Source organism: Sus scrofa, chromosome 8 (genome assembly GCF_000003025.6).
Source record: "Sus scrofa isolate TJ Tabasco breed Duroc chromosome 8, Sscrofa11.1, whole genome shotgun sequence".
Classification (NCBI taxonomy): domain Eukaryota; kingdom Metazoa; phylum Chordata; class Mammalia; order Artiodactyla; family Suidae; genus Sus; species Sus scrofa.
Window position 1 is genome coordinate 131,839,960 of NC_010450.4, and position 22,690 is coordinate 131,862,649.

Genomic DNA, 22,690 nt, shown 5'->3' on the forward strand with positions numbered 1-22,690 from the left:
GTCACCCGCTGTCTCTAGGACTCAGCTGCCGCGTCTGCAAGGCCTGACCTCACGGTCAATGGCTTCAGAAGGGTCCCGCAAGAGTTTGGGAGTAGAAGCTCGAGGGATGTCTGAGGCATAAAACATAAAACCATGCCAGGCACTGGTGCCAGCTGCATCTTCACCGGAATGAATAATGGCCTACAGACCGCAATTATTTATCCGTTTAGGATGAAAGAAGTGGAAAGGACAGGATGTAAGGGAGCTGGCGGAGCCTGGGACTAAGAGGCCCCAAAGCACGAGACAGCCCATTCCACGGCCCCAACTACTCCAGCAGGCAGGTGGGGTTTGGGGAAAATATGAAGAATTAAGCCAGGGGCTGCTATGTGAGGTAGGACTTACTGTTCCTCAAATGTCACGGTTCTTTAGAAGTCTGGTAGCAGGCGGCGGCACCCCTAGATCGGAGTACCTTTATTTGAATAAAAGGGCATCTGTGTGGTTGACCATGAAAGGAAACTGGTTGGCAGCCTTGAGGAAATTAAACTGAGATCTTTTTTTCTTTTCTGCTTTTTAGGGCCACACCCAGGGCCTGTGGAGGGTCCCAGGCTAGGGGTCTAATTGGAGCTACAGCTGCTGGCCTACACCACAGCTCACAGCCACACCGGATCCTTCGCTCACTGAGCGAGGCCAGGGATCAAACCCACAACTTCATGGTTCCTAGTCGGATGCGTTTCTGCTGCGCCACAACAGGAACTCCTCAACTGAGATCGTCAAGTGGAGGTTGAGTGAACTTCTTATTTGATGTCTTCTTCCTTTCAATTTATTTATTTATTTTCTTTTGACAGCCACATGTGCAGCCTATGGAGGTTCCCAGGCTAGGGGTCGAAATGGGGCTGCAGCTGCCAGCCTACACCACAGCCACACGGGATCTGAGCTGTACCTGAGACCTACACCTCAGCTTGTGCATTCTTAACCCACTGAGTGAGGCCAGGGATCAAACCCACATCCTCATGGACCCTAGTCAGGTTCTTAACCTGCTGAGCCACAGGAGGAACTCCCAGAATTTATTTTTTTAATTGAAGTATAGTTGATTTACAATGTTAATTTCTGCTGCACAACAAAGTGATTCAGTTATACATGTATGTATACAGATTCTTTTCCATATCCTTTTTTCCCTTATGGCTTATCTCAAGATACTGAATATAGTTCCCTGTGCTATAAATCTTGCTGTTTATCCATTCTCTACATATTCCCTCCATTTTAAAACCTCTTAAGGGATCTCCTATTAATTAAGGCTACTACCCCCGTTCTGCCCTCTGTAAGATGCTGCTTCCCTCACAACTCTACCCCAATGATAGACGCAACTATTCCTTTACAATAAGACAGCTGAGAAATAACAGGACCGTTTACATTAGACGCTACTGAAAACTGGAGGATAACAGAATAGAAAGTACCAGGTAATGTGCAACCAGATCATCTGATTGACAAATCTGTCTATACGGCCACCGCCTGCCATCACCCCAGCCTGCTCTCATCCTGCCCCACAAAGAGGCTCTAAGAGCCCTGGGCCCACCCACGCGGGAGGAGGGGCGTGTCCAAGACCACCTCTTTCAGGAGAGCCCCTGCCCCCACCTGTGACTTTCACAGCAATGCTAGCATCCCAGAATTCCTGTGATGCCTGCCTGGTTAAAGTAGCAGGGGGCAGCTTAGTCACATTCTGTCACAGGCATCTTACTGTTACCCCAAAATAGGAAGGTCTTAAAAAAGTGGACAGGGTCTCAGCTCCCCACAAAGTGTATTCACTAGGGGAGGGGCTATTTTCAAAAAAAAAAAAAAAAAGTCTTTCGTGACGTTGGAGTCAGAACTTGATTGTTCAAAGCACTCAATAATGAAGACTTTGCTCATTTTAAGGAAAGCAGTCTAGTCACAGACACAGAAGAAATTTTCGTTTTAAGGCCCAGGAGAAGTCGTTTTTAAAACAATACTCAATATATCTCAGAAGGATCAAAAATCCCAGAAACTCAAAAATAATCTAGGAGAATTCTCAGCAAGAGAAACCCCAGGTAAAGAAAAATGTACCTTAATCCGAAGGTTTCGGTCTGAGACCTCAAGAAACCACCTAAAGAATCTCTACAAAATGAGATTGATTTTTTTAGTGTCCACAGTATTTGTTAATCATTCCTTTATCAAGAGACACTATTCCTTAGCCCAGATGTTCATGATTCATGGTTCAGGAACACAGGTAAGTAACAAGCTGCCATGAAACACAACCCAAAGAAACTCTTGACACCCCCACATCACTGCCCCTCTGAAAGAGACCAGCCTTCCCCATCTCCTCCACATCTTTTATGGAATCATAATTTCTGTAGAAATCTGCATGCACTTTCTTGCTTGGTTCAGCCACAGCGAAATTACAGAACATTGCACATCCCAGGGGTAAAATGAATGCTCGCTCCAACACCGCCAAAGTGCAGGTGCTTGGCCAGAAGGCCACGTGTCTGGGGTTTTGTCAAAGAACTGGAAGCCGTGGTCGTTTTTCTCCTTGACAGTTCCACCACAACGTCCTTCCAGACTGATGGAGAAACATACCCCCAACGAGACTGTATCAAGTCCAACCAACTCCTCTGACAATTAAATAAACAAAACCAGAAATGACGCCCTAAAGGATCCAAAATAAAACTAAATCGTGTCAATTGACTCATCATTCGACACACACACCAAAAATAACCCTAAGATCAGCGCTATAACTTAGCAGGGGTTTGGGCTGCACAGATGCATGCACTGTCCAAACGCACCAGCACATTTTGTGGCATATAAATTTTATGGCAGAAGGGGGGAATAAAAACCCTGTAAATAAACATACAACTTTAGTGTTTAGTGTCCAAGCTGAAGTATTTACGGGAAAGTACACTGCAACGGACATACGAAAGTATTTAGGGTGGCATAAAAAGCACCAAAGACAGATTACTGAACGAAGAGAGAAACAGATATATGGTCAGGCACATGTAACAGAATGTTAATAGTGGAATCTGAGCATAAGGCTTTTTACTGTGATATCCTTTCAACTCTTCGGAATGTTTGAAAATGTTCAGAGGACCGTGTTAGGAAAAACCATCACGAGGATAAGCCAGTAAAGGTCACGGCATCTAAGAGGCTGCCACCGGCTGGGAGCGCCTAGCTCGTCCCACTGGACACGTGTGGAGACTCGCAGTGAAATGTGAAGCTTTATCAGAAAGAAGAACGTGGAAGCCCAAATCCATCTCTCAGCCTTTGGAAGGAAAGGAACTAAAAGAGCAGCCTTGAACTTGGGCGACACGTCAGCACAGCTGTGGTTAGCGGAACTGAAACAGCTGAGCGGGCGCGTGCGTGCAGCAGGAGCGCTGTCTGCACGAGCACAGGGAGCAAACCCTACCTCACTCCTTCAAAGTCCTGCTCTGGCTTCTGCTTTTTGCTCTGGGGAGAACCTACAACAGCAGAGAGACACATTTGCATGGGTGAGTTTCGGGCTCCCAGCTGTACAGCTTTCAGGGCAGCCTCCCCAGCAACCACCTCGAAATCAGGATTCACCCTCCCCTCCTCCCGCCTGCAATCCTCAACTTTAAAAAATACATATTTTGATTTTTTTTTTTGCTTTTCTCTATTTGAGAACTAGGCTGTTTGTCAGGTTTTGGGAAATTAATCTTCTTTGACTCCTGCCCTATTTCTTCATGTACTGATTTAGTGCCTAAAAAGGAACCACCAGAATCGCATTTCCTTCTTCATATTTCAAAGTGTTTTTCTTGCAAGTCCTTCCCTACAAAATCACCAAAAGCCAGAAAGCTTTGGGCTCTAAGGAGGGCCTGATTCTGCGGCTCTCTTTCCCCTAGTTTAAGTTACATCTGATAGCTAAGATACAAAAGGCTCACATTTTAGAAATCCAATTTACACCAGTAAATCTGTAAGACAATAGCTGGTTACTTTATACCTACCGATCTCCCTTTCGGCATATTTGTTCCCTCCAGCTAGTTCAAAATGCTGCTGCTATCAACCTCTTCCCTGCCAGATAACGCTGAGGCCCAAGTCCCTCTGAATTCCCTCCTTGCTCCTTTAGAAGGCTCACCCTAGTTCTCTAATGGCCCTCGTCTGACCTCTCACCCCTCTACCACCTCCCACCACAGAGGAACTGGATGGCCACTCAAGGTCTCCAAAGGGACATGTGCATATCCTACCAAGGTTCTGTTGAACTTGGGAAGGCAGAGAGGAGGCCAAGCAGTATCAGACAGGACAGAACGCTCTGCTCACCGGCACAGTAAGCTGGATGAGAGCATCGTCTTTGGAATTAGGGAGGGTTGGGTTTGGGCTCTGTCCCATCCCAGCTGTGATCCCCTGGGCATGGCATTTATCTTCTCTGAGTCTCAGTTACACCAGCCCTTAAAAAGGGGTGGTGCTGATAGCAGTACCGGTTTCCTCAGATCAATGAGGATTAAATGGGCTAAGGACCGCTCAGAGGCACCGTGAACAGAGAGCACTCAGGTGGGCAAGAAAGACGCCTGAAACTGTCCCTGCAGGCACCTCCAGCCCTGAGAGCACAAATACTGAGTTCTTCCCCTACCTCTTCCTACTTCACAGCCTGCGTTCGCCCAAGCCCCTCTGCTTCAACAAACCCTTTCCTCCCCACACTCAGAAGCGCTTCTTCCATTTTCTGAGTTTCGATGAGAACTCTGACCACTTCTCCCTTTTCTGCAGGGCTGCGCCATCCACACGGAACTCAGCAGCGTCTTGTGCACTGGGTCCCAAACAGGCTACCTCGCTTTGGGACCTGCACCGCCTGAGCTGGAGCCTGATCACAAGGTGCTCTGACTCACAAACATCCCCAAACGTATGGACGAGGGGGAACCTGGAGAGCAGGGGTCCTCAGCTTTGGGGCTCCTGACATTCTCAGCCGCATCCCTGTGCTGGAGGCTGTCCTGTGCGTGTAGTGTAGGATGTTTAGCAAGATCGGCAGCCTCTGTCTTAGGTGATGGGGGCACACCCTCCCCGCTGTGACAATCAAACGTTTCAAGACACTAGCAAATATCCCGGGGGGGGGGGGTCGTCAGATGTCCTCCTCCTCCTCTGCCTTCCTCCCCCAGGTTGAGAGCCACGGTTGTAGAAACTGCGTCCCCACATCACTGTTACGTTTCTACTGAGAAAGCAGACTGGAAACACACATGCAAGTCTTGCCTGACAGCTCCATGTGTGACAGGCACCTTCAAGACTTGGACCTGACTACCTGTGACCAACAGGGTAAGTCACACACTCTACGCTTTAGCTTCCTCTGCTCTAAGGTGGAGATAATTATACCAAAAATTTAGGGCTGCTGTAAGAATTCAGGTACCTAATGCATACCTAGTGCTTAGCCCAGTGCCTGGCACATGGTGAAGTATTCAGCAACTTCGAGCTATTAGAATAAATATATACAGCCGGAGTCCAAGAGCTGAGCAAAGCAGCACAGGCGTTGGTCCCCTCCCCCGCCTGCCCTCACCCCATCCTATGCTCCACCCACTCCCCTCCTCCCCAAGGAGAATGGAAAATAAATACTTAAAACGATGCAAGAGTCCCTAGAGCAGACAGCATATAGAACAGGTAAGAGAACAGCAGCAAACAGGAGAATTCAAGGATGGCATCAAGTGTGGTGCCCTGCAGCAGAGACAAAGGGGTGCTCTTTCATACTAAAGAGAGGCAGACGATGTCTGTTTCATCCCGCCATGGGTTTCTGACAAGGAAGCAGCATCCTGGGAGTTCCCGTTGTAACTCACCAGGTTAAGAACTCAACTTGTATTCACGAGGACTCGGGTTCAATCCCTGGCCTTGCTCAGTGGGTTAAGGATCCAGCGTTGCTGCAAGCTGTGGTGTAGGTCGCAGACGCAGCTCAGATCCCGAGCTCCTGTGGCTGTGGTGTAGACCGGCAGCTGCAGCTTTGATGTGACCCCTAGCCCGGGAACTTTCATATGCTACAGGTGCGGTCCCCCTTCCCCGCCTCCAAAAAAAGGAAGCAACATTTTGGAGGAGGACAAGGGGTAAAAGGGATTTCACATCTTTAGTCCATGAAGGGTCCACTCTATGTATCTGCCCTTCCAGATATTACAGAGTTCTCTGAATTACAAATATCCCACAATTCCCAAGAGCTGCACCGTCTCTCCCTAATGCCCCATGGGGTGAGCAGGTTGTGGGGAAAGGGTACTTCCAGCGCTGGGCATCAGGAAAGGCTGACCTCACATTGCTGCACTTTTCTGTACCCTGGGAGGAGTTTTACACACACCCCATTTCCCTTCTCTCCCTCCTGTTTCCTGTTTCACGGGCACAGCTCAGTTCAAAGTCAGGCACACATTCACACACAATCATGTTCCACTTTCTCCATCTTCCCTTGGCTCCATCACGAAACGAAGGGTCCCTGACCAGATGGACGAGCCCATGAAGGACCAAGACATTTCATTTCAATGGAAGGCTGAAGGAGCTTCGTAGAGGCTTGCGTAAGCGGTCACTTGCTTTGTAACCTGGGTCAGTGAACCTCCACGAGCCTCAGTTTTTTCATCTGTGATGGGAGTGATAGTCTCTGCCTTTCAGATTCAGTTTTACCAAATACGAAAAGTTCCTGTCTCAGGGTTCAGAACATAACAGAATGGTCAATAAGTATGGTTATTATCATGTACCAAACCATGCAAAATGTCCTTCAAAGTCCGAGCTGACCAACAGAATACTCCCACCCGAATTCATTTTTTTCCACATTCTCCTCCTAACAAACGACCCCACTCTTCTCTCCCACCAAAACAAAAAACGAACTGAAGTGCAGGATCAGCCATCGTCTCCGATCGTGGCTTGTGTGTCTGCTTCACTTCAGCAGGCGCACTCTTTTCCATTAGTCCTAAATGTTTGACGTTTGGGCACCATTTTGGCCCCATAAGTGAAGAAACACTCTGGGTTCAGTCTGGAGGCTTAACCTCCGTCGCATGATTCTCACTGCGGCTTCTGCAATGTACTCTGTGTCCCAAAACCATGTTGGGGAGAAAAACAGTAATTAGGAAACGATCTATGCTTTTTCAAATTCCCAACACCTATTGGGATAACCACCCTCTTTTACCAGCCTAACTACAAAAATGTAGTTTAAAAAAAAATCATTTTTGAAATAAATTAGACATATTTACCTTGGAGTTCTCTTGCGGTGCAGCAGGTTAAGAATCCAGTGTTGTCACTGCAGCGACTTGGGTGGCTGCTGTGGCTCAGATTCAACCCCTGGCCTGGGAACTTTTCCACATCCTGCGGGGGGTGGGGAGAGGTTCCCTCAGGTAAATAAATAATTTCAGTGGCTCCTGTCCTACAGTTTGGGCTTTTCTCTTTTTTTGGCCACACCCACAGCATGTGGACGTTCCCAGGTCAGGGACTGAACCCACACCACTGCAGGGACCAACACACTTGCATCACAAGGGAGCTCCTAGGCACAATTTTTAAAGGAGTCCTATAAAAATGTCAGTATCTGAATTTTCTATTCCTGATAATTTAAACAATCTGATTAAGATTGACAAAGTTAAAGACAACTGCCAAAAACCTGTTTATTGGAGTTCCTGTCATGGCTCAGTGGTTAATGAATCCGACCAAGAACCATGAGGTTTGGAGTTCGATCCCTGGCCTTGCTCAGTGGGTCAAGGATCCCACGTTGCCGTGAGCTGTGCTGTAGGTCACAGACACGGCTTGGATCCCGCATTGCTGTGGCTCTGGTGTAGGCCGGTGGCTACAGCTCCCATTGGACCCCTAGCCTGGGAACCTCTACATGCCAAAAGGGCGGCTCTAGAAAAGACCAAAAAAAAAAATCTGTTTATTACCTTAGCAATTTTAAAATGAGACAGAGTAAAAAAAAAAAAAAAAAAGGCATTTTTTTTTTCAAACTAATACTTAAAAGCATGGTTAGAAATAGTTTCAGTCCGCATGTATGATTCCAACTTCTCCTCCCGAGGCAGTGTGTGCATTCTGTGTGAGCCTGCGTGGACATATCTGCATGTGTGAAGAGGAAAAAATCCCACAAGGAGTCTTCAATTATTACGAGTGTATGGGCTACCCTGGCTCTTCACCTCTGCCAGTCTAAAAGGAAATACGAATGAGTGCAGTTCCTAAAGACGGCGCTCAGTGGAGTTTCCACAATCAGAACCATGAGCAGACTGTGATGTCTATTAAGATCTCCACCTCTACCTGGATCCTAGCGTAATGTAAAAATAACACCTTTGCTGTAGTCAATGTTAACTGATCAATTTTTGGTTTTTTAAAAACATATTTTTAGCATGGAGGGGGGCATATGGAAGTCCCCAGGTCAGGGATCGAACCTGTGCCCCAGCAGTGACCAGAGTCGCTGCAATGACAACGTCAAATCCTTAACCTGGTGCACCACCAGAGAACTCTGTAAGCAAAAAAGAAAGTCTTATCCCTTTCAAATGACAATCTCAAAAATCACAACAGTCTCAAGTAATCCCAGCTTCATCTTCTCCCCTCCCCCATACACTGACTATATCACTTACCAAAGACATATAAAGAATAATTCAATGATGTAAAGAAAAAGCTCAAAAGGAACAGAAGTTAAAATACTTGGTCAGGCATTCCTGTCATGGCTCGGTGGCTCAAGAACCCAGCTAGTATCCATGAGGACACGGGTTCGACCCCTGGCCTTGCTCAGTGGGTTAGGGATCCAGCTTTGCCATGAGCTGTGGTGAAGGTTGCAGACATGGCTTGGATCCCGAGTTGCTGTGGCTGTGGCATAGACCAGTGGCTACAGTTCTGATTCGACCCGTAGCCTGGGAACCTCTGTATGCTGTGGGTGAGGCCCTAAAAAGACAAAAGACAAAAAATAAGAAAAAAAAAATTTTTGGTCAAATTGTTGAAATTTAAGGAAGATATTTCTCTTTCATTTTATTTACAATTAACTTTAATATACTGTTGAATTCATTTTACTGAATTACAAAAGATTTTAAAGAGCCGAAACTGGAGTTCCCTGGCGGCCAAGCAGTTAAGGGTCCAGTGTTGTCACTGCTGTGGCTTGGGTTCAGTCCCTGGCCAGGGAATTTACACAAGCTGCAGGTGTAGCCAAAAGAGAGAGAGAGAGAGAGAAAGAGAGCCTAAATTATATCTATTACGGTCAAGGAAAGGTGAATGCCCCACAAGTTTGCTAAAAAATAAGACGCCATCCACAGCAGTACAGAGACTGCAAAACGCTCCTTCTGCCTAAAGCTAGATGTAAATCATCTCTCGAAATATGATTCCATTTACAGTTATGTTAACAATTCATTCACTCATGACGAGAGCCAATGGGATTTCCCAAATATCCCCAGATAAATGAGTGGCGTCTGGCTCGTGAGTCAGGAGTCCCTGGCACCCTACCGTGCCTTTTCCACTCCATGAAAAGCTACAGAGAACACAGTTGTCCTGTTTGAAACTGCAGCACTTCTGAAAAACAGGATGAGGTTTTGTAAGTTTGTGAGGAAGTCATCCTATTAAAAGCCACTCGTTTTTGACGAAATACTCAAATTGATCTTGAAAAATATACATAAGAAAATATCCACGAGAATTCTGAAAGCATGAAAGTAGAGATTAGTTCTATCACATTTTTTTTGGGGGGGGGGTCTTTTTGCTATTTCTTGGGCCGCTCCCGCGGCATATGGAGGTTCCCAGGCTAGGGGTCCAGTCGGAGCTGTAGCCGCCGGTCTATGCCAGAGCCACAGCAACTCGGGATCCGAGCTGCATCTGTGACCCACACCACAGCTCACGGCAACGCCAGATCGTCAACCCACTGAGCAAGGGCAGGGACCGAACCCGCAACCTCATGGTTCCTAGTCGGATTCGTTAACCACTGCGCCATGACGGGAACTCCACATTTTTGGAGGGGGGGGGCCACATCTGAGACATGTGGAAATTCCCAGGCCAGAGACTGAACCTACACTACAGCAGTGACAACGCTGAATCTTTCATCGCTAGGCTACCAGGGAACTCCTCTATCACCTTATTAAAACACATTACAGAGGTACAGTGGTTGAGTCTGAGGATGGCTCTTGAACGGAGAACAGAATGGTTAGCTTTCAAGTGGGCAGGTGGGGGCTGGGGGCTGGGCCACCCTCCCACTCCTTAAACCAAAATAAAATCCACATGCACGAAAGATGTAAAGATATATCTTCTATTTAAAAAAAAAAAAAAAAAAAAAAAAGATTGTGGAGTTCCCATCGTGGCTCAGTGGTTAACGAATACGACTAGGAACCATGAGGTTGCGGGTTCAATCCCTGGCCTTGCTCGGTGGGTTGAGGATCCGGTGTTGCTATGAGTTGTGGTGTAGGCTGCGGTCTCGCTCGGATCCCACGTTGCTGTGGCTCTGATGTAGGCAAGCGGCTACACCTCCAATTTGACCCCTAGTCTGGGAACCTCCATATGCCGTGGGAGTGGCCCAAGAAATGGCAAAAAGACAAAAAAAAAAAAAAAAAAAGATTGTTACCAATACTCAAAAAAGCTTGCTGAAAGTATATGTAAGAAACTAGTATCTTTAGGGGGAGCAATTTCTAAAATGAAGCCATAACCAATATGAGTATCTATGCATCAAAAGCATTATATCAACATTCATGGAGTTCCCATCGTGGTGCAGTGGAAATGAATCAGACTAGGAACCATGAGGTTGCAGGTTTGATCCCTGGCCTCACTTAGTGGGTTAAGGATCCAGTGTTGCTGTGAGCTGTGGTGTAGGTCGCAGATGCGGCTTGGATCCAGTGTTGCTGTGGCTGTGGTGTGGGCCGGCAGCTGCAGCTCCAATTCGACCCCTAGCCTGAGAACCTCCACATGCCCGGGGTGCAGCCCTAAACACACACACACACTGCCAATGAAGTGCTAATGCTAAAAAGACGATCTGCTTTCACTCACCACCACCACACATGCACACACAGATAATTTTGGAGCATCTTGTGAAATATTCCTGTTTGTAAAATAGTTCTATCTCGGCCTAGAGTTTGGAGCACACCCCTGACTGAGGAAACGTCACCACCCTCCCCTGGCAGGACCCACGTTTGAATGATAATTGTCAGAAGCTTCGCTTAGATAACTTATCTCTGTGAGGCTGGAGTAAATGAGAACAGCTAATTTTTGCCTGAATGTTTGTATTAAAAAGCACATTGAAATAACAATTTCTAGGGTCACGTTGCAGTTATGGAATCAAGGAACTACATTCAATAATGTATTTGGGATCCTTGAGTTGTGGGTTGGAAGTTTCCTGTGGGATTTTTGACAACTGCGAGCATGCACTTTAAATTTTCATTTGGTTTTCTTTAAATATTTCTTGATAAGCTTCTTCATCAAAAAGCCCAACCACAAGACATAGAAAACAAACATATGGTTACCAAAGGGGAAGGCGGAAGGGATAAATTAGGACTTTGGGAGTAACAGATACACACTACTGTATATAAAACGGATAAACAGGAACCTACTCTACAGCACAGTTTACAAACCCCGCTAGTATCCATGAGGATGCGGGTTCGGTCCCTGGCCTCGCTCAGTGGGTTAAGGACCCGCTGTCGCTGTGAGCTGTGGTGTAGGTTATAGATGCGGCTCAGATCCTGTGTTGCAGTGGTGTAGGCTGGCGGCTGTAGCTCCAATTTGACCCCTATCCTGGGAACTTCCATATGCCATGGGTGCAGCCCTAAAAAGACCTAATCTAAAAAAAAAAAGAGAAAAAAAAAAAGCCTACGAAAACTCACATTAAATAAATTGAATGATTTTCACTTTATCTTTGGAAAATATGACTGCTAACGTTAAAATATCGAGATGTTTGTAAAAACAGGCCCTGGTCATGAGGGTTAAAATAAAAACCCTACACTATCAGCAATATGATAGAAATCACCAAATTCAATCTTTTATAACCTCCAATCTAGGGCTTTTTTTGTCTTCTGGGTACAGTTCCCATTTAAAAACCAAATCTAAGTTTAACTGGTTCAAGTGTTATTAAAATCAGGCGACAGAGACAACACTAGCCTGTATATTCAGCATCTTCCGGGAGCAGAACTTCATTTTGGAACAAATGTAAAACACTGGTTTTCATTCTACCCTTTTCCTATCCTAATGTTAGTGAATACTGTGGCCTAATTATTTCCATGTGGACAAAGTTTACGTTTACCCAGCTTTTTTTTTTTTTTTTTTTCTTTTTTTTAAATGAAGAGTTAGCACAAGTATGGTTGAACCCTAAAAGGGAACTTGGAGAGTTCCCATCGTGGTTCAGAAGGAATGAATCTGACTAGGAACCATGAGGATACAGATTCGATCCCTGGCCCCGATTAGTGGGTTAAAGATCCGATGTTGCCAGTGAGCTGTGGTGCAGGATGCAGACTCGGTTCGTACATGGCCTTGCTATGGCTGGGCACAGGCCAGCGGCTATAGTTCTGATTCGACCCCTAGCCTGGAACCTTCCATATGCCATGGGTGCGGCCCTAAAAAGACAAAAACAGGGTGAGGGGGGACTTGGTGGGGGGCAGGTGGTGGAGATACACAGACTATAAAAGATAAACAGAAAACCACCATTCTCCGAAGTATAAATGCCAGGTCAAAGTTACTTGAAAATAACATGAGGGCTTCAGCTATGTTTTATTGTCCAAAACTTTGAACTAATACATACCATTTTTTTAACAGCAAAAAAAACACCCTACTTAAAACAGCATATTAACTCAATGAGAGGTTATTTTCATTGAAAGAAAAAAGTTAAAATCCTAGTATCATAGACTCAAACTTTAATCAGCATTTTGCCAGCTATTGCTACCCACTAGACAGGCCATCTCAGAAATGTCTACGATAGAAATAGTAATTGGTCAATCATGAGACAAAAATATGTAATTTCTGCAAATTACAGAAAAAGCTGGAAAGGAAACAGGTTTTGTACTTTTGTACAAAAAACAATGGGAACTGGTTCATTTTATACCACTTTCCATAAATTCACATCCAGAGTAAATCAGATACACCTGTATTTTTCAAGCAGCGAGACGGGGGAGAGAGAAGCCATTTAACAAGTTATCCAGATGCACAGTATCCAGGATGAAAGTCACATGATAGTCTCAGCTCCATCACCAGCACAAAAACACATGCCCCAAATCAAAATTTAATTACACTGCACGACACAGTTTGTGAATTGTGCTTCATATTTTATCAACTGTTCTGCTTTTGACAGGACAGTTTCCTGAAGGAAAGTTCCAAGAAGTGAAAAGTCACAACACCCACATACCAGAAAGTGTTTCCTGAATTTTGTTTCAGGAACTGACATCTGCTGTAATTTTAACATTTACTTCCCACAGGAGGGCCATTTAAAAATTGTTGTTGCCTATTATTTGTTCGATGACAGTACACACAGACAATGCTTTGATTAGAAAGAAAAGAAAACATACCAAACTTTCAGTTTCAAACGTGTGGATATAATTAATCAGTTTCAAACGTGTGGATATAATTAACCAATTCACAGTTAATAACTTTTCCCTGGGAACAAAAACATCTGTCACCTGATAAACTGGGAGGGGGGGTAGAGAGCGAGTGAGTGGTTTGGGGAGGGAGCCCAGAGTGGACAGGAAAGGGTCAATTAAGTACCCAGGCCCCTGCAGAAACGACTCTTGGGAAAGGGCTGTTGGCTCAAACACTGGACATCCCTCCTTAGGACCCTCCTTTTTCTTTTCTGTTTTAAAATATAGGTACTCTTGGCCATTTCAGCTAACACAAACATTTATAGAGGCTGGCATCTACCCTCCCCACCAACCTCCTGTCGATGTCAGTGCGGAGGGGGGGATGTGTCTGTCCGAATACACGGTCTACTTTGTAGGGTGCGGTATCTCGCTCACACACGCCTCATTCCACAGAGCGTGGCAGGTGGGCCTCTGGCCTCAGACCCAGCAGGGCTCCACCCACGCTCGACCCTGGACCTCCCATGGGGGGGGGGGGGGGGGGGAGGCAGATCTGCATGTGAAAAAGCACTCCTGGCGTTTCTGGTGTCTAATCCGGTTGGAGAGCCCTGAGCATAGTATAAAGACATTGCCCCTAAAATATTCCCTCACTTGTATTTGTTTCATGGCCAACCAGCCAGCAGTCAGCAACACTGACACGAAAGGCAAGTCCCTCTGGCGTAAGATGAAGGCGGGCCAGTGACTCTAGCGTCTCATCCTTACTCCCCCAGTCACCCAAACAAAGGGGCATGTGGCCCGCAGACCTCTGAGCACTCACGGTGGCGGGGGCCACGGCGGAGGAGGAAGGACAACCCAACATCCTTTTAGAACGTGGTCGAACGGCGGGTGCCCCTTGGAAACACAACACCTAATACCAAAATAAAGATCACTTAGCTGTCAATAGAAACGTCCCCCTTCTGTCTGCTTCAGTGCCTTTTGATGAGATGGCCCCACTGGGATTTCCTCTCCAAATATTAAATCGGACATCAAATGACGGCTTTGAGTCATTGCCTTAAGAACCTGATAGGAGTCCAATCTGGTTAAATTAAAAACGGAGCCAATAAACCAATGCGAGAAAACAACAGACGTTCACCAGAGAAAGAGGCTTTCAGGATATGCAGTCGGCTGGCTTTGGGGCCATCAGGTTAAGCTTTAACTCAGGGTGCAGAGATAGGAAAAGGGGAACGTTTGCACAGGGGCAGCAGTCTCAACACTCATCACTGCCAAGACCCAGAAAGTCAGCACGGGGGGGGGGGGGGGTTATTAAAGTTAATTTTTACTTTTAGGTCTCCAAGGGCACTAGCACCACCAGTTATAAATCTTATTCCACCACCACCCCGCCCGAAGCCTAAATAAACTTTATCTGGTACATACATATATTCGGGCAAGGCATCATTTTGCCTTCTACTGGCTGTAGTCTTTTGAGCCCATGAACACAGGCTGTATTCATACTCAAATAAATGAAGAACCATCTGAAGCGGAGCTAAAATTCTGCAACTTGAGCTCTTCCCCGATTGTTGTTGTTGTTGTTATTTTCAGTAAAAGGACAGGTAATCGTTTGAGCTGTCAACGTCACACACCGATCCCATGTCACTACCATGTAACTGAACCACAACAAAGACCGTGTGATCCCCAAGCGTGCTGTGTGTGTGCTTCCGAGCCTAAAGGGACAGACTGTACTTCCACGTGGTGCTGAGGCATGGTCGGAATACTCTGCTGCTCACCGTCTTTCTCACGACATCGCACGCACAGGGCTTTCTCCTTTTGGAGGACAGGAGATTTTGGAAATACAGCTTATTTTCCTATCTTGGAAAACAAACAAATTAGAGAAAATTGCTAATGGAAAACCAAGTGTATATATGTAGAAGCAATCAAATTGTTGCTCTCCTTCAAAGCAATAATGAAGCTAACTGATTTTTTGTTGTTTGTTTTGTTTTGTTTTAGGGCCGCACTTGCGGCATTCGGAGGTTCCAGGCTAGGGGTCTAATTGGAGCTACAGCTGCCAGATCCGAGCCACGTCTGCAACCTACACCACAGCTCACGGCAACGCCGGATCCCTGACCCACTGAGCGAGGCGAGGGATCGAACCCACAACCTCATGGTTCCCGGTCGGAGTTCCACCGTGCCACAACGGAAACTCTGAAGCTAACTGGCTTGATAATTCTTCTATTTTATAGCCACTAAGTAATACCTAGCTTTGGATGCTCAAAACAAATGCGATCGTCCCACGATGAGAGAGAGAGATCTCTAAGCCGGGAAGACGATAACCAGAGTATATTCTGACATTGAAATCGCTTAAATGCAGCATTCATCACATTTTCAAAAGAGCATGGAGCCAGCTACTGAATACCTTTTCCTAGCATAGGACGGAATCCTTCGGAGTCTCCCGAGAGCCCACTTAGGTGAATTTTGCCAAAGAAGGGACTCAGTCTCCTTCCGTCTTCATCATGGAAGCAGCTCTGCTCTGAGTCAGGAAGCTCAGCCGGGCTCTCAGGATGAAGCAGGAGGAAATCACTTAAGAGACGGGTCTGTGTCTCTCTCCTGTCAAGGACACTGTTTACAGCGGTGTCATGAGGGAAAAAATGAAGACATTCACGGGGTCCAAATGCTGCATAAATTATTTCCCTCTTGAAATCACTTCCCTGAATGAACAGCACTTTCCACAACACCAGAACAGCCTTCTTGGCTACTTGCTCATATTTAATCAACGCGTCTTCGCTTTCCCTGAATTTTCTTCCAAGGTGATCTTCACAAAGCTCATAAACCAGGGGTGGGGGCAGAGGACGGAGCAGAACTGGTTCCATACCAGTTCAGGAGCCCTGCTTCTTGCAGCGGAAAAAATCTGCCCCACCAGAATCAGAGAGCCACCAAAAACCGGCTTCCTCATAATCTTTGGGAACAATCTGACTTTGCTCGATTATTTTCTTAACTTCATTAACTTGAGTCAAAATTGAACAAACCAACCAAAACCAAAAAACTGTGGGAGACTTGACAAAACCGAATTTCCTTTTGCAGTTGGTCTGAAAGTGCTTTCTTCTGAGGTGTGCTCAGCCACCAGAAGCTCCTCTCCTCAAGGAGCAAGTTCAAGTCCCCCACCCCCAGTCATGCACCTCTCCCCCTCCTCCGTGGGGGCTGGGAGGGGGGTGCGGCCAGGGCTTCTCACACAGAGCAGCACAGGATGCATTTTCTCATCGGTTAATCCCAGACAGCAGTTGAAGATACTACATACTCCTTTCTAGAACTGAGAAAGTGCTTCAATGAAGGGGTGAGCGGCAACCGAGGACCAGACAAAGCTGTCCTTTCTATTTCACCCACCCACACGCTCAACATAAAGCAACGAATCCTTACAGAAAAGGACAGGGCTACCAACGGAGGGAGTCCATGCCTACCCCTGCCCAGCACCAGTCAACCAGTCCTCAAGGGAGGCTGTGCAGGCTGGGTTGCATCCTTCTATGCGAGCAGTCTCCAAGTGTTTCAGATCAGAATTTGGAAACTAAAGCCATGCCCTGGAACTATTTCCCATTAATGAAAGCAAGTTTTTACAATTCCCACAAGGACATGGAGTCAATTATCTGCTGTGCTTAGGGATTCTAAAGAAAGCACACACCGATCTGAGACAGAAGACCTGGAAGATGCCCTGCTTTCACTTCTAAACTGCACTTCGAAGGGACCGCCTTTCCCCACAGTCTGGAAAACGCAAACCAAATATCCAATGTTTTCAAACTCTTGACCCCAAATCTAATTTAGAACTTGGGCAACTGACCTTTCATTCGAGAAACGTCTTCCGTATCTAGCAGAAGATGTTTAACTATAAAGCAAAACAAAACAATTTCCTACTTTCGGGTTTTAAAATAAAAGGAAGGGATATGCAACCTCAATTTATGAACGCTCTCGAGCCAAGAAATACTTAGGGAGTCCCTCCTCATTGAATGAAGTACTTCTGGATTATGCAGGGGATACTAAAAAGGAATTTATGTGAAAAATGAATCATACCCACCCCTCAATCTCAAATGAAGAATACTGCCTTATAATAATACCAGATCACGAGAGAGAATCCTGCCAGGGCCAGCTCAGGTGTTCACTATCAGTGCCACGAAATTCAGGTCCATCTAAGTTCTGCCCTACCTCTTTTGCTAAAAAAGAAAAATCACATTATGGGTGCACAATGAAATTGCTGTGGCTAGAACACACTGAGCAATGAACAGTTAGAGTCCCACAACCTCAATTAATTGTTTCAAGAGCAAACAGATGCTGCGAGCGGCACATGGGCAAGATTTTACCACCCCAGATTTTACATGGCAGGTGATGGTTGCCTTTCTCTTAGCGCTACTCGGGCAACGTGGTCCAGCTTTGGGGTTTCCCTGAAATCCAAAAGTACCTGCAATCTTCTCCATGGATTCTCCCTCTGGATCTCAAAGATTACCTATTCTCCCAGCAACACAATGTCTGAGGGACCTTAGACCACATTCCAGCTCTAACAGAAGAAAATGGGCATCTACCACTTGTGAGATACACTCCCAGAATGCGGACCACGAAAACAACAGACACCCCGGCCTCGGCAGCTTTGTTCCGAGTTCAAGGGCACATCCAAGGGCCGGGTAGAAGAGCGGGCTGTGGACGCTCCTCCTATTTCAATTACTAGCAAACTGAAGTACCATACTGTTCACTCGGATTTTTACATCTCACAGAAAAGTAGTTTTAGCAGAAATTGCTTTTGTGCACTGAGGCTTTGCAGCTCCCTTTTAACACCTCGTCTCAGCATTCATGAGGCGGCCTGGGAGTAAGGAAGTGCCGCAGAGCAGCTCAGCAGTCAGGCTCTGCTCTACCTGTGCGACTTCAAGCAGGGCACAGGCTGACGGAGCCTCAGTTTCCTTAACAAAAGTGAAAAATAAAAGTACTTACCTACTTAATGACTAATAATAGCCCAAGAGGTAATCCAATTACAGCCACTGTGCCTGGCACACAGCAGTGTCCAATTTAGCTATTACCTCATCTTATTCTTAATTAGTTTAAGGGCACAGGCATTGAAATCACTCACTCACACCTGAGTTCAAATCCCAGCTTTATACTGAGCTCCACTGGATAGTATTCCTTTAACTTCTTAGACGACAGTGTCTTAATCTAAGGTTTTGATACCACGGACTCTTTTGACAGCTGATAATTTTCAGTAAAGGTTAGCAAAAATAAAGATACGATTTTTGTTTCTCAACCAAGTACTCCTACTACGTGGCCCCCAAGTTAAGCACCTCTTTCTTAAAACAACCAGTAAAGAAAGTGGGACGGGGGATAAATCGCTCAGTGGAGAGGATTTATCCACAAACCACACAGGAGGTGCTCTAGAGAGAGAAGTTCTTTTTCTTCCCAGAAAGTCTGATCTCTTAAGAAAAAATTTCAAGGTCTCATCCAGCCCAAACTTCAACATTAAAGCATCTATTTCTTTGAGTGATCCATCTGGGTCTTCAGACCGGAAACATGTTCAGCCTTGTAAGAGTTCCCCCTAAATCACGGTATTAGATCAAAAAGCAACTTGAGGAGCGCTCCTATCATTTTACCTGGGACACCCAAAGTGCTTTCTAGCAAAACTGAAAGATAAAAAAGAATGTATACCTAAGTCCTAAGCGTCCCTTACACCAACTACTGTCGCAACTAAAATGAAATCACACACAACAGTCTGAACCTCCTAATACTCCCTAATGCCTTGTCATCACTCAAACGCTCATTAACAAAAAAAAGGAACACACCACGGAAAGTCGGGGCTGGAGGTTTTAAGATTAGCGTTCCTCTGACAGCAACTGCAGCTCATTATCCTCTCTCCTTCACCAACCCCGGGACATTCCTGGTCTTTGCCTACTCAGCAGATTCACGCAAGCTGTGCCGTTTTATGTGCAATCGTACATTTTGGCAGTAAAATTTCAAGTCACTCACCAGGCAATTCTTCAACCACCTCCCCCAAGGCGAACTGTTTCACATTAAGTGATTTCTAAAATTCTGCCGAAGGCATTAGCAGAAAGAAGAAAAAAAAAATTGTTTTTTCCAGGACAACCAAAGGGAAGTGCACAAAGAAACTAAACGACAATTTGGGCAAAGACAGACAAGTTAAATCAACTTGATTTCTCTGGAAATAATTGTCTGGGGAAGAGAAGAGAAATGTAACTTACATCTTAACTTTAACTCGATCCCTCTCCTCGCCTGCAATTGCCCAGTACGTGCTCCAAACTGTTTTTCAGCTGACATAATGAACCACGGCATCAGAAATGATGAGAAAGCAATGACAAAGCTGCTTCCTGCCCGTCTTCGCAGCACCCCAACCCTTCCCCTGCAACCTTCAATGCCCCCAGCCATAACGCATTTTCAAAGTTTCTCTCGGTCGCTGCCTTACCTTGACTGGGCTGCCATAATTCAATTTATAGAGCTCAAGGTCTCCTGTCCATCAGAGCCTTCAAGCCGCGGCCCTTCTGCCAGCGCCGCGCTCAGCATTTGCCGGGGCCGGGCGGGGACGATTCCCCAGCGCGACTCCCCGATGTTACGGGACTACCTGCTCCCGAGCCCGGGCGTCCTCAGCGCAGCCTCGGGCTCCGACGGTATTGGCTCGCGCTAATCCTGATGGACATCCGGGCACTGGGGCCTCTGCGGGCGAACTACCCTCCGGACGGGGCCGGGGAGCGTCGCGTCCGAATTCGGAGCAAGTGAGACCCTGCCGGGCGAGTCCAGAGAAGGGAAACCGCAGGGCTCTGCGCGCTACGCCCACCCGCGCGCTGCCCCCGCCGAGCCGCACTAGACCTCGGACCCGCGCTCGAAGGGAAAGGAGACCGCCTTTGGCTCACTTGAAGTTGTCCGAGTTCGCCTGAACACCCCCGTCAACAAAGTTCTGGTGGTACGGTCCGCCTCCTTAAAAGGGCACGGCGCTCCGCCGGCCGGGCCCGAGGCTGCGCCGGGCGGGGGTGCCGAGCCCGAGCGCCGACGGAGCCCAGCTGGCTCGGTGGCTGCTGGGCCCCGCCTGCAGGGTCCTGGCTACCGCTCTCTTGCCAGGTTTTAACAATGTGCAAACACACACCGCCAGAACACGCAGTACCCGGGCGCTCAGAACTCCAGCCCTCATTTGAGCATCTGTGGACTATTGGGCCTCAAGAGGCTGCAGTGAACAAGGAGTAAAAAAGCATAGCAGTGAACCACGTTCGCTACTTGTGATCGTTCCAACGCCTGCAGTCAGGAAATGTACAACTAACGCACACTTGTTTGACTCGGCTGGCTTTCAGTTTTGATTTCGTTACACTGAAACAAATATTTACAAAACGCCCTCTCTTTTATTGGACAACATGCGGATTACAAAGGAAACGGCAACTCATTTGGTACTTGAAGAAGGAATTAAGGAACTGACTGATTTTTAGAAAATGACTGAGCATGCAAAGCAACAGTATGTTAACCACTACAAGTATAAACGAAATCGTGTCTTCCTAAGAGGACCTGGGAAGACATTTAAATTTAAACTGTGCCCTAAGCTAAGCAGGAAAAAAAACGTCGTTGGGCAGGAGGGAGGTTGGGCTTCAGCATCTCGTGGGGACTGCAGGAGCTGGAAACTCTTAGCTGAATGCTGAGTGAATGCCTGCCCTGTGGACTCCCCATTCTACCTAGACTCATGACAGTGTCACCATCTCACAGAGAGCTACTCCAGACTGTATGACTAAGAAGCCATGGATACTGGCAAGTTGACGTCTGGAGGAAAACTGCAAAGCAGGGTCAGGTGAAGGGTGAGGAATGAGAAAGGAGGCCCAAAGTCCCTCCGTGAGTGGTTCTCAAAGTGTGATGTCTGGACTCCTGGGGGTTCCCAAGACCTTCTCAGAGGTCAAAACTATTTTGAGGATAATACAAAGACATTATTTGTCTTTTTCACTGTGCTGACATTTGCACTGATGGTGCAAGAGGAATGGCGGGGAAACGGCTGGCGCCTTAGCACTCATCCAGGCGGTGGCTCTTCACCACACATTAGCAGTTTACAAAAGTCAGTTTCCTTTATGAATATCCCTAAGGAAGCCAGCAGAAGGAATTACTTTTATTCAATCCTGACCCTTGAGTACAGGTCATTTCGAGGTTCTTTGTGACAAGCTGGGAAGTACATACGAAGCAGGGGGCTTCTGTACCGTGAGGCTGTCTAGAAGAAAAGCACTTGTGTAACTGAGCTGCAAGCTGAACTAGCTGTTTTTTCATGGACTACCATTTCTACTTGAAAGAACAATTGACAAACTGTGGTTATTCTGACTTGGGTATTTGGCAGTCATTTTTTCAAAAATGAACAAAGTGAGTCTGTTTCTTCAAGGAAAATAACTGACGGTATTTCTTGACAATGATAAAATTTGAGCTTTCAAGCATTGTGGAAAACTTGACATCTGCCACTCTAAGCTTGACAGTTTCCCAATACTTTTCCCGATGAGGTAAGAATAATCAGAAAGAGTGTGACTTTAGCAGATCTGCATCACTTACTGACCAGTATTTTCTAAGTAGTGCAAATCCACACATGGGTAAAAGGTCCATTGCAAGTGCAGGACAGGCCAATGGATTTTAACACATCAAAGGGAAAAAAATGATATGATTTCCGATTCCACATTGCAACTAGCCTTTAAGAAACGATGCTTAGAGAGTTTTGATATAAGGTCCAAAAGGGGTATGAAAATACTCCTCCCTTTTTTGTGCGCGGCCGGATCTTCTTCATAGATTTCAACCAAAATAACTTTGCAACAGATTGACTCTAGATGCAGCTATGAGAATCCAGCTGTCTTCTATTAAGTTAGACAGTCAAGAGATTTGCATAAGTAAAATAATGCCACTCCTCTTACTAAATTTTTTGTTTTGGAAATAGTTTTTTGCAAAATAAAAATGTTACTTAACAGGTAATGGGTTTACCGTTATTTTAAAGAATTTAACATTTTAAATACCTCGATTTTTTTTTCCCCTTTTTGCCCATGTCCTGAGGCATGCAGAAGTTCCTAGGCCAGGGATCAAACCTGCGCCATAGGAGTAACAACACCAGATCCTTAACCCACTAAGGAACTCAATTTTAATTTAAATTTTTTTTTTTTGGTCTTTTTTTGTCTTTTCTAGGGCCACACCCACAGCATATGGAGGTTCCTAGGCTCGGGGGTCCAACTGGAGCTGTATCCGCCAGCCTACGCCAGGGCACAGAAACTCGGGATCAGAGCCACGTCTGAGACCTACATCACAGCTCACAACAACGCCGGATCCTTAACCCACTGAGTGAGGCCAGGGAT

General features: G+C 46.2%; 1 protein-coding gene and 1 long non-coding RNA gene across 10 annotated transcripts in view; one reads left to right on the plus strand and one right to left on the minus strand.

Annotated features, from left to right (window-relative positions):
- AFF1 (AF4/FMR2 family member 1) overlaps positions 1 to 22,690 on the minus strand; it is a 195,996-nt gene that overhangs the window by 111,141 nt on the left and 62,165 nt on the right. For 3 of the 9 annotated variants that reach the window (XM_021101786.1, XM_021101785.1, XM_021101784.1), the window contains exon 1: positions 19,807 to 22,409. The exons of 4 other annotated variants lie outside the window; for them this stretch is intronic. In XM_021101786.1, the coding sequence (XP_020957445.1) occupies positions 19,807 to 19,823 (17 nt within the window). In that variant the 5' untranslated portion in view covers positions 19,824 to 22,409. Of the gene's footprint in view, positions 1 to 3,391; positions 3,437 to 19,585; positions 19,778 to 19,806; positions 22,410 to 22,690 lie in introns of those variants that run through there. 2 more of the 9 variants (XM_021101790.1, XM_021101788.1) reach the window with 2 other exon arrangements.
- On the plus strand, positions 3,204 to 5,238 carry LOC106504773. Its single transcript, XR_002346877.1, has 3 exons — positions 3,204 to 3,473; positions 4,705 to 4,809; positions 5,091 to 5,238. It is a non-coding gene; the product is annotated as an uncharacterized LOC106504773 (long non-coding RNA).